General features: G+C 42.5%; 2 protein-coding genes across 3 annotated transcripts; both read left to right on the forward strand.

Moving 5' to 3' along the window:
• Window positions 1-1,477: 1,477 nt before the first annotated feature.
• LOC146963592 (inositol-3-phosphate synthase 1-A-like) lies at window positions 1,478-7,275 on the forward strand. Of its 2 annotated transcripts, none has more exons than XM_085767446.1 (11): window positions 1,478-1,724; window positions 2,028-2,152; window positions 2,242-2,403; window positions 2,978-3,107; window positions 4,250-4,443; window positions 4,550-4,699; window positions 5,347-5,562; window positions 5,823-5,987; window positions 6,077-6,190; window positions 6,700-6,917; window positions 7,053-7,275. In XM_085767446.1, exons 2-11 carry the CDS (start codon window positions 2,039-2,041, stop codon window positions 7,246-7,248), a joined length of 1,659 nt encoding a protein of 552 aa, XP_085623572.1. In that variant the 5' UTR covers window positions 1,478-1,724; window positions 2,028-2,038; the 3' UTR covers window positions 7,249-7,275. The 2 variants fall into 2 exon arrangements, with proteins under 2 accessions (XP_085623572.1, XP_085623571.1); XM_085767445.1 differs by having other exon boundaries at window positions 1,579-1,724; window positions 4,550-4,714; window positions 5,359-5,562.
• Window positions 7,276-8,765: 1,490 nt separating this feature from the next.
• Window positions 8,766-11,606, forward strand: tpgs1 (tubulin polyglutamylase complex subunit 1). Its single transcript, XM_085767903.1, has 2 exons — window positions 8,766-9,173; window positions 10,392-11,606. Exons 1-2 carry the CDS (start codon window positions 8,833-8,835, stop codon window positions 11,080-11,082), a joined length of 1,032 nt encoding a protein of 343 aa, XP_085624029.1. The 5' UTR covers window positions 8,766-8,832; the 3' UTR covers window positions 11,083-11,606.
• The last annotated feature ends 435 nt before the right edge of the window (window positions 11,607-12,041 follow it).

Consider the following 12,041-nt stretch of genomic DNA (forward strand, 5'->3'; position numbering starts at 1 on the left):
TATGTGGAGACTAGTTAATGTTTGGTTCTCTCTCTCTTTTTTTAAAATCTGTTTTTATCTTTTTATCTTTTTTTTTTTTATTGACCGGTTATTGTGTCTGCAATAAAGAACAAGAATGACTGATTGATTGACATTGGCATCACTACAAATAACACAAGAAAATGAGAAAATTCAAATAGTCTGTGGCTAAGGTCTTAAGAGGGAAACAGACAGTTGTGGACTTGAGGCATACCAAATATTGCACGTGGTGTAAAAATATAGGCTACTAATGGATGGGTAGTGACCAACATTTGAAGCAGTAGCTTTGTTACATAATTACTATGTTATATTTACTCAATATCAGTTATGTTATGCATTTGGATATCAGGTTAAAAAAAAATAAGGCTGAAGAATGAAATGCAGCTGGCAGTAGTGTAATCACATTTGGGATAATTTCTCTGTTGCTAAAGTTTATGGATTTATAATAGGTACTGATTCCTACAGTGTTCACAGTTAAAGCTGAAAGTCATCACTTCAACCATTATTGCAGTTTGATTAATTATGACCTCTGCATGATGTGTGGCTATGTTTTCTATCAAAACAGACAAGTGTTTTTACCTGGGTCTTTGCACGGAATGTCTTTGCGTGGAAATGTGACATAAGAGACAAACATAATAAAGCACTGCTATTTCATTTTCGTTTATGACTTTGGAGGAACATGGAAGAAAAAATGTGTCAAGTGCTAGGGCTATGTCATTTTCTTGGCAACACCCAATGAGTCCAATCCCCAATGTTACGCAAGAGAGGGAAATATTTTGCATTGAGGTTGTGTGGCAACCACTGGCTGGGCTGGGAGGACACTGAAGGGGTAGAGGGAGGGAGATGGGTTCTAGAAAATTCCAGCAAAGTCTGGATGAAAATGTCGAGCATGAACTAATTCAAGGAGGGCAGGCTGAGACTTGACTGGTGTTTTTTTTTTTTTACACAGGCAGCTCAAAATATCTCAGAGCCCAAAGACATAAAACTTATATTTTGCAAAGTGGAATAAAGTATACGGTTAAATAGCCTACTGTTTGTTAAATTATGTTTTCTGCAGTCTTTCTAGACTGACTGCAATAAACCAACACAGCCTGACATAACACCCAAAGCTTTGCACACAACTGTAGACACCTCATGGTGATCATTGTTACACAAGACGGTCAGTTGTCATGTAGGCTACACTCTCACATCAATTTAGCAAATTATTAATGATTCTGTAAGCATCTGATATTATTTATTCTTCATTCAATTTAAATTATCTGGTTGGTTGAGCACCTCCCCACAGACACGCTGCATCCACGGGGGAGAGGTCGGCTCCACTCAGTCACCTCCGCAGAGATGAGACTGTCTGGGAGTATTTCCACTGAACCGTCACGCCCACGTGGAGCCTGTGAGTGGAGGAAAACGCGCCCCCGGCTGCTGCTGCTGCTGTAGCAACGAGGATCTCGCTCTCATCCCCGCGTGTTGCGTAACAGCGACGGAGCGGCCTGATTGGTCGGCTCCACCGACGGGAGGGGAGGATAATCACTTGTTCGGTGTCGGACGAGCACCGGGGGGAGGCAGGCACCAACCGGCACTTTTAGACGAAAAGGACTGGAAAATTCCCAAGCTCACAGACTACAGAAGTGTCAGCGAGACGCACCCGGACTGTCTTCTTTAAACCGAGGAAACTACAGACATCTTGACTCTTGTGTAAGCGTGAAAAGGTGAGGCAGTTTCCGGGTTTCGAGTCGGTGCGTGTCATTCATTTCTACAATGTATCGTTATCTTCCCTTTTTTTCTACCAGGGATAACATGAACTAGTTTCTGACATAGGCAAAGGAGTTAGACAGTTTGACAGCTTGGAGGAAGAGTGCAAAAGACAAGATAACTTAGGTCTTCCCTTTTTATTATCGCACGCGGGGATAGGCATGCATTACTCATGACGTGTTAAGGAAATTACGTAAAGTAGCTACAGTTGCCACACACATATGGAGAAGCTGAATGAACTGTGCATTGTTTGTTTGCAGACTCTACAACCATGTCAGTGAACATCCAAGTCAACAGCCCTAATGTGAGATACACAGATGAGCACATCGTGGCTCACTACGCCTATCACACCACAGCAGTGACAAGAGAAGGGAACAAAGTCATGGTAAGTCTGCAGTCTCTGTCACATTTTAAATGATCTATATATATGCCATCTGCTGCATAAGCCCCTCACTGAGTCCATGTGGGGAACAGGTGACTCCTCACACCACTGAGATGACATTTCGCACTGAGAGGCGTGTGCCCCGGCTGGGCGTGATGCTGGTGGGCTGGGGAGGCAACAACGGGACCACAGTCACAGCAGCCGTGCTGGCCAACAAGCTGGGTCTCACCTGGATGACCAAGACCGGAGAGAAGGTGTGTGGAGTTGACACAAATCTGACTGTGTGTACATACAAACAGCCAGGGAATCTGCTGCTCGTTTACATTTAGTTTTGAGCACACACTTGAAAAAGCACAAGCAAGATGTTGTGAGTTCTCTAGTAAGTGTGATCTTTACGGAGCATTCAACTCTGTGGAAGTGCATATTGGTTGGAAAATAAATGTCTGTCTTCAGGCAGGAAAACAAAAGATTATGTTTTGGTAAATAAACCTTTTCTAGCTGGGTTAAATAAGGGTTTGAAAAGCAGAGGCTTCCACTTAGGAGCCAATAGAGAAGCTTCTGGTCCTATTATGTAAGTATAGGCTCCAGTAGGTCACCTGACAAAGTAGTAGAGACTCATTAAAAGCTGATTATACTGACATGTTCAGTGAGGTGTTAAGAGCTTAACCGACTTTGGTCTTGTGGATTTCACTTTATATGGGCATGCATTTTTGACTATGTTCTCAAGATTTCCATATTTGTCATTTCTATGATAAAACTTTTTTTAAAAATACAACTAAGAAAGAATTAACTCATTGTGTTTTCTGTCCTCTCTTCCTCATTCCTTAGAAAGCAAATTACTACGGATCCCTCCTGCAGGCATCTACTGTTTGTCTGGGGTCAAACTCTGAGGGCGAGGTCAACGTCCCCTTCAGAGACCTCCTGCCCATGGTGCATCCTAACGATATTGTCTTTGATGGTATGGATGATTGTAGATAGTCTTTGAGAGGGAGAGAGAGAGAGCTAGTGAGGAAACAGCAGAGAAATCTGACTGCAGGGCATTAAAGGTTGTTAATTTTTCAGATATCCTGTCGGGCATGAGATTCCTGGGAGATTCCTGCGGATTGGGAGTCAGATTTACTATTCATCATGTGACTGGGATGGAGCAGGCAGTATGGGAACAATAGGTCAATTGCTTTATATAACTAGAGAATGCATTTCCTGAAGGAAATACGGGTGAATGCTGGAAGCTGAATGAGCTGAATAAATTGTTGAAACAATGCTGAATTAAGTGAAGAAACTGCTGAAGCAATCTTGAAAAGATGAAACAATATCTGAACAGTAAAACTAAAACATGTAAGAAGGAGGTTGTATGAAATGGTTGGAAATTACTTGAATTGTTGAAGATCAGTATGAAGAAATTGAAGGGCCGAAGTCTTCTCAGATTTATTTAAAACTGACAGCTTGAAAGCATTTTTGAACCATGTCTATAGATGAAACAATATCTGAAGAGTAAAAAGTATGTAAGACGGAGGATGTATGAAATGGGTGGCAATTACTTGAATTTGTATGACATTTGTATGACTTGTATGACATGTGAACGGACAACACATGCTGCAGCCATCGGACACAAGAAAGGCCGCTGCTCACTGAAGAGCCAATAGATCTTGCACTCTAACACTTTATTTAATTCTACAAACTAACTATTTGCTTCAGTCTCTTGCATGCATCAGTAAATTGAGGTTACAGTTTTCCCACTCTAAGCTGCATTGTGTTCAGCATGCTCCAGCCACTGCCACAAATATATCATCAGCCTGTAGATAGCAACACCCGCCAAACCTAACGCTAACCCCTAGTGAAAATTCCCTGCTGTATCACCCTCCTGCTTCCACAAGGTGAAGATGGTCAGAGAAATGCTCTTACGGTGTCTTCTGTTCCGCTGCCTCATAAGGGAATAGCTCTAATAGGCAACCTATTTATGGATCCTCCGCAATCTATTATAAGATGAAAGTGAAGACTCATATAGGTCAGCCGCTGCCCTTTTTAGTTGTGGAAAATGTGAGCTGTCTAAAGATTTGAGCATATTTCCTCTTTCAACATGTGTTGTGTTTGTGTTCTTAGGCTGGGATGTGTCTGGGATGGATCTGGGCAGCGCTATGGAGCGAGCTCAGGTGCTCGAATGGTCGTTACAAGAGCAGCTCCGACCGCACATGAGCGCCATGAAACCCAGGCCATCCATCTATATCCCAGAATTCATTGCTGCAAACCAAGAGAGCCGAGCTGACAATGTCCTCACTGGCACCCTGGCAGAGCAGGTAATGCACAGCGGAGTTATGTCATCTTCATTCACTCAGTCCCCTTTAGATTGTGGTGTTTCTGTTGTTAATTTTAATCAGAGCTAAAGAATAAATGGTTTTACAGCTGGAGCAGATCAGAGCCGACATAAGGGACTTCCATCAGTCCAGTGGTGTCGACAAAGTCATTGTTCTGTGGACGGCCAACACCGAGCGCTTCTGTGATATCGTCCCAGGGGTCAATGACAGCGCCAAGAACCTGCTTGCTGCAATCAAGGTGAAACTCAGAGCTGTGAAGAGAATTTTAATCGGATTTTTTTTAGATTCATAAAAGATACTTACTAACATGCAAGATGTAAAAGCAAAAATCCTGAAGCTGGTTTTCAGTAGAGAGACTTCAATTTTCCATGACACCATCCTTAATTGTGTTGGTGGCTGGTGGTCATGAATCACCCATTCAACTTTAATTTCCTCCTAATGCTGAGGACCGAGCAGTAATCCTCCATCACTTTCAGTGATTATTACAGCTCAGAGGATGAAGAGATTAGCTCCCCCAACACTTCACAGTGTATTTGTAAATGAAATGCCATTATGTGTCTGCAACGGTCAGCCATTCCTTTCATGTCTGATCAGACGAGGAAAATCGTGATTTGCGCTTCTCAGATGAGTTTTTATTTTATCTCCTGTCTTGAGCATGCTTGTACTGCAGTCAGCAATGATAATAGACTATTTCACAGTCTTGATCTTCAGCAAATAGCTCAATCTTAGATAGGCATGAAACCAATAATAGAGCCGTACTACAGAGATGATGCAAAGAGAGTCTCGAGGGAAATGTAGCCCTGTGAGTCAAGCTTTGTTCTCCTGTGTGTATTAAGATGATACAATTTGTAACAGCCATTATCTCTGTTTGTGTGTACCTGTCAGTCTGGAGCAGAGGTTTCTCCCTCCACTCTGTTTGCAGTGGCCAGTATACTGGAGGGCTGCGCCTACATCAACGGGTCCCCACAAAACACTTTCGTTCCGGGGGCCGTAGAGCTGGCCGAGCAGAGAGGCGTGTTCATCGGAGGAGACGACTTCAAGTCGGGTCAGACCAAGATCAAGTCAGTGCTGGTGGACTTTCTGGTCAGCGCAGGGATCAAGGTGAGAGAAAGGATGCAGGGATTCAGGAAGGGGGATCATCTGAGTCAAAACAAAAAATATTGTAACAATATATCCACTTCTATTTAATTGTTTAATAGCATCTTGTTTGAACAAAGGTGGTGTCAGTGGAAGGCAAGGATGGGAACCACTGCTACAGATTATTTTACATTTTGAACACTAGTCATGTATTTCACAACTTGTTTTGATTGTTTTTGATTTGACAGGACAGCTATAACCACTAGTTTCTCTGCACTTCACAGCCGACCTCCATCGTCAGCTACAATCACCTTGGCAACAACGATGGTAAAAACCTGTCGGCCCCGCAGCAGTTCCGCTCCAAAGAGATCTCCAAGAGCAACGTGGTAGATGACATGGTCCAGTCAAACCCCATCCTGTACAAGCCTGGAGAGAAACCTGACCACTGTGTGAGTAACTCAAACACAGGGAAAAAAATGTGTATGATGTGTATGAAAAAAAAGAATAACAGCAATCCTAATTGTTTCTGTTATTTCAGGTGGTGATCAAGTACGTCCCCTATGTGGGAGACAGCAAGCGTGCCATGGATGAGTACACCTCTGAAATAATGATGGGAGGGACCAATACTATAGCTCTACACAACACTTGCGAGGTACAGATACAAGCCAAAACCACACCACACCATACCATAATAGAGCAGTTTCTTATGTAAGACTCCAACCTGGTAATTGCTGTTTAAACAAAACATTCAGAGCTAATCTCTCTCTGATTGCTATGGAGAAGGAGGAGGAGGCTCAGCAGTACTAGAGCTTACTGTTAATCCCCCTTAACGGGTCTTGGAGCTAATTTAAAGATGCATATACAGGTCATTGACACAGTTTTTTTCATGTTTCACTGGCATGCCTGCTCAGGCCTACTACCGTTTATTACATCACACAAAGTAACATCTATTAATGTAGGCTATGTCCAGACACTGAATGTGTATGGTTAATAATAATAATAATTTGGATTAATGTAAAAAGAAAAATTGGTATAGTATTGGTAGACTTTATCTTGTCTTTAACCAATTCTCCCTCTGTTTCACCATCAAAACTCGCCTTCTCTTTCTTTCTTTCTTTCTTTCTTTCTTTCTTTCTTTCTTTCTTTCTTTCTTTGTGACAGGACTCTCTACTGGCCAGCCCAATCATCCTGGACCTGGTGATCCTGACAGAGCTTTGTCAACGTGTGACCGTCAGGCCTCAAGGGGAGGAAGACTTCCAGTCCTTCCACAGTGTCTTAGCACTGCTCTCCTTCCTTTGTAAAGCCCCCCTTGTCCCTCAAGGAACCCCAGTTATCAACGCCTTCTTCCGCCAGAGAACCTGCATAGAAAACATCATGAGGTGTGGAGAATTTTCCCGTACTGGAAAGTCAAATTTGCATATACTTTAAATGAAACCAGGCCAGTAAACAGGTGTTGAATAATGGTGACTGTTTTTGTGGTAGAAAGTGAGAGGATTCTGTCTCTTTTTTTTCAGAGCGTGTCTCGGCCTTGCTCCTCAGAACCACATGCTGCTGGAGCACAAGCTGCAGAGAAACTTCCTGCCTCAACAAACCACCTACAGCAATGGCGAAGTAGCTGCGATAAAAAAGGCTGTCATCACCAACGGGAACCATACATCTCTGAAAAATGGCACTTGTGCACATTTCGGCGATGCACCGTGGCCAATCTGATTGCAAATACAACACTACAGCCCAAAACAGAACTGAAACTTAATACATTTTAAAACTTAACACCTTTATATAAAATGGACAAAAGCAACCAAACTGTCATTTCAACAACAACAAAAAAACTCCAACAACTAAACTTGACATTTATGTTAGATACATTTAACATCATTGGTATTCTGAGTCTTGTGTTGTTGAAGAAAGATACAGTGCAGCTAATTTTCTACCACAGACTATACAAGCAAGGAATAGATCTGCTACAATGTGAAGCTACTGATTTCAGTAACCTCTATCTATATAGTTACATAATATAAAGGCAGACTATTTTGTTTTAAAATATTTTACAGGTTTTATGCAGAACTACAAACAACTTGTAATTTTTTGTTAATATGGTTGTTTTTTAATTTTTTGTTCTTATGTGGTTATTAATGTACAAATGTAAAATTCACCTGTGCAGTGTGGCTGTTTGACATAGTGTGAGTTATATTATTGTTACTGTATGTTTTACAAGCAAATATGATATGGACCTCACAGCTAAAATGGAACAGGTGCTAACTTGTTGACTTGCACAGCACATGGGCTTTGATAGATGAGGAGCATGCTCTTTTTGTTTTTGTCAATCACTGCCATTTTGTATTTGTTCCTCTATTTTGTGTGAAACTTAATGTCGGGAAATAGAGTTGTAGTTTAAAATATTTTGTTGCAGAGTAACTTGGGCTATTTATAATAAATGTTAAAATGTTGTTTGAACTTGCATCTAAGGCAGTCATCATTGTGGTTGTGTTTTTCCTCCTATTGTCAAGTCATACTGTCAGTGTGCATGGGAAAAATTAAGTTTCAGAGCAAATAAACAAACAATGAGGACAAATTTGAAATTATGAGAAGAAAACAGAATATCTTTATTTTAGATGAAGGTAATACTTATTTAGCCTAAATAAATAGGCTACTAAAAAAGATGAGAATTGGTCACAAGTTCCATTTTCTTTTATCATCCCATTTTTCTTTAGGTCATTACAAAGCCATCTTTTAGGCTAAGTAAAAAAAAAAAAAAAAAACTTTCCCATTTATTAGATGTAATGTGAGAAAAGGAACGTCTTATATTTACATCCAAGGCATATTTTGGGATAAAACAAGAGTCTTTTATTTATATGAACTAAAATATGAACATTTTTTCTCTCCTTTTTATTAATTACAGATCATACATACATACAGACACACACATCAGACAAACATAAGAAGAAGATATAGGTTACACATCTCTTTATCTGGAATACCTACATATTGAAGCTTTCAAGAACTTGGTTTGTTCTGATAGCTTTTTTATTTTTACAGTCTTTAATTGTAGCAGCATATTCCTCTCCAGTTCCAAGAAAAAAACATCAGCATTTAGTTTACAGTTTGTCAGTTTTTTCTTGTATAGATGAAATTTCCCAAGCATCAGGATTAATTGTACAAAAAAACTCTATAGGCCTAATCATCATCTAGATTTCCTTCAAAATAAACTAAAATATGAACAGGTCCGTTTCCTGTTTCCCGAACCGTCCTCCATCACTTCCGTTCCCGTTGCTGCGACACGGAACGTCAACAGTAATGGCGGACAAAGACAAACGCCGGCCGGGGGTTATTCCTCCCGGGATGCCCGAGGGCAAAGCCGCCAAACCGGACAGCGACAGGGAGTTCTTGACGCAGGCGGGGGTGGGAGAGCTGCTCCGCGGGGCCATCCTGAAGATGGTCGAGGCCAGGTCGGACGATCCCATCGGGTTCCTCGCCGACCATTTCTGCAACCTCGCCTCCGTGACAGAGACCGGCGGCACAGCTGGAGGCAGCGACGGGGATCAGCTGAACAACAGCCCGCTGAGCGCAGGCGCGCAGGAGCAGCAGCATCTCAACCGGGCGCTGTGGCACCTGCGACTGGCGCATCACTCCCAGAGGTAGATAGATCATAGGCTACTGTTTTCATTTGGATTTAGCTTCGTCTACTGTTCATTCTAGACGATTTTATCACAGACCCAATTGACAAGAACCAAATGCTGTAACACACACATTCTCTTGTGTGGTAGGGCCTATTAATAATTCAGTTAGACATATCTGGTTCGCCTTGTGTCACTGTGATAGTGATGCACGATAGTGATGCACAGGTTTCATCAATTAATATAGTAGGCCTACGTGTTTATGAACTATGTTGGTCTCAGATGTATGATGCTGTGTAATGCAATGACAACAGGCCTAATAACCTGCAGTGTGGGCACTCCTGGCCAGAACATCGTGGTGCCACTTTCTGATGAGACATTTACATATTTAGCCTACATTCATGAAGTGTTTGTGTGTGTGTTTTTACCCAACTTTGGGTTTCCGAGTTGTGTGTTGGTGTTCATTGTTATTAAAGCAGAAGTAAGTGATATATTTGTGTTAATATAAGTCTTAAATAGTTGTATCTTCCGACAACAATCACTTACATAGAGTGTTTGAACCGAAACACGGGTCTCTCAGTCCCTCTGCTCTGCGTCGAGGAGAAAACATTTATCGTATCCTACAGTTTTTATCCAATGAGGAGAGAGAACGGCATGCAGGGCTGTGTGTGCAGCCAAGGGACGCCGTGAATGTGGCGACGTAGGGACGAGGACTGTTACAGTGCGTTCAAGGAAACCCGTAACTCCTGTTTTTCCGATCTGTGAAGTTGTATCAGTTTGATCTGGTACGAGTTCACGGTTCGGAAGTTACGAGTGGCCGTTATAGTGACTTTCACCGGTAAAACAGGTCGGAAAAACACGAGTGGGTTGCCTGGAACGCTACAAAGTCTTAAGTTGTGACTTGAATCTGTAATTTACGGTTTCAAAAGCCTGCCTGGAACGCAGCATTAGCGAAAACGACCGGATCGCTTACTTCTGCTTTAATGTGTAGGTTAAAAATTAGAAATAGCCTATGTATCACACTGTTTGACAAATAATTACTACATGAGGTGGATGTAATATAGCCTACCTATTATATAAGATAAGGAGTGAAAACATTTGGTATTGTGATAGGCTACTGTCCCGATACACTGCCACATTGCTAATGATGAGGCTTTAGTGCAATGCAGTGAGCCACCATTTTGTTGTATGACTCAAACTGTTTGCTTACTTTTATCCCATTCTTCATTTTGAACACAGATCTGCCTTCAGCAACAACGTCCGTGTGGCGTATGACCTCCTGAACCTCACCGGGCCCCACAGAAACCCAGGTGAGGTTCCTGAGGCCCCTGAAGGCTCCTGCACTAACAGCCCCACCGAGGTAGGAGGTGAGGGAGGAGGAGGAGGAGGAGGAGGAATAGGAGGAGGAGGGGTGAGAGGAGGCCTCTACACACAGACTCTGCAGTGTCTATGTAGTGAAGGTGGAGTGCCTGCCTCCACCTCCGCCCCGCTCCTGCGACGCCTCCACTGCCAAGACCACGAGGCCGTCCCTTACGATGTCTTCCGTCACGGCGTGCTCACGTGTGCCGTTTTCTCAGACTACATCCGCCAGGCTCAGAGGCTTTATGCCGAGGTGTGCTGCCCGGATGAAGGGCCGGTCTCGCGGGGGCTGTGCTTGGCCGTGCTGGGCACCCTGAAGGAAGCCCTGGAGACTTCTCAGGGCTGCGACGCAAACTGCTGCGTCAATGCTAATACTAAAGTAAATTCCTGCCCGGAGGTTAATGTGAAGGCTATCCGCTACCTGGAGGCCAGTGCCAAGCTCTCTCCCTGCAAGCTCGCTCAGGCTATATCTGGAGCGCAGGCACACGGCCCAGGTGGCAACATGGACGCTAAGGAGTTTGAGAATGCAGCGGCAGAGCTGTTTATCACCCGTGTCAAAGTTGTGTCCTAGGTTTCTTCTGTGGTTTCTCTGTTAATTTATGAATGACAGCTATGTACAGTATATGATAGAGCACTTAATTACCCTGCATCCTGTCTCTAAACACTAACCCTCTGCTGCCTCACTGGCAAAAATGTCTACACAACACTCACAGATATTACCTCCTCTCCTGACTGACACTAAACCAAATAATTCCACTGTTTGGTGGATAACACTCGTGATGAAACACTGTTCGATGTCTGTCCTTGAACTGTGAGTCAACAAGCAGCTGGATAGACTAAATGTGTTCCCTGAAATCAGTATTTTTCCTGACTAATTGTCTTTGTTGAACTCATCCCAGTGACAGCCAGTTGAGGCTGTCACATGGGATGAGCATTAGACCTCTCTGTGTCATTTCAGAGACCGTAGTTTGTGATGCTGTTGCAATATATTGAAGTATTTCTAATGTTTTGTCATTGAAAGAGGAGCCAAACTTATATGTTGGTGAAATGACTGTAGCAGGAAACATTTGGGGGAATAAACATGGAATACAGGAGAAGTGTTGTGCAATTCAATGTTCACTTATTCAATATTTGGGTTTATCTGAGGTCTGCCTTTAAAGTGAGTTCAAAAATATGCTCTAAAAATGCTCTTCGTTAGAAACAATGACAAACAAAAGTGGATACCAAATACATAACCATAGCACTACAGAGGAGAGAGCTTAGAAATGCATCACAATATTCAGACAGAAAGTTCTGCAATGCAAGATATGCAATAGAAAACCTCAAAAGTCCACACAAACACTCAACAGTTTCAAATGGTAAAACATATTTCTTAGCTCTTACTCTACAACAAAGGCCATAGCTACAGCTTTAACTTCCATGTATTTGTGCTTCAATTCATAACGGTCATATGAGCCTGAGGGGGCTCATTCAAATACAGCCAATGGAAAAAAAGTCAAGTAGGCTACCTTAATTCAAGGTCTGTATATA

The sequence above is a fragment of the Trachurus japonicus genome, chromosome 22 (genome assembly GCF_045865225.1).
Source record: "Trachurus japonicus isolate A0001 chromosome 22, Traja_1.0".
Lineage (NCBI taxonomy): Eukaryota > Metazoa > Chordata > Actinopteri > Carangiformes > Carangidae > Trachurus > Trachurus japonicus.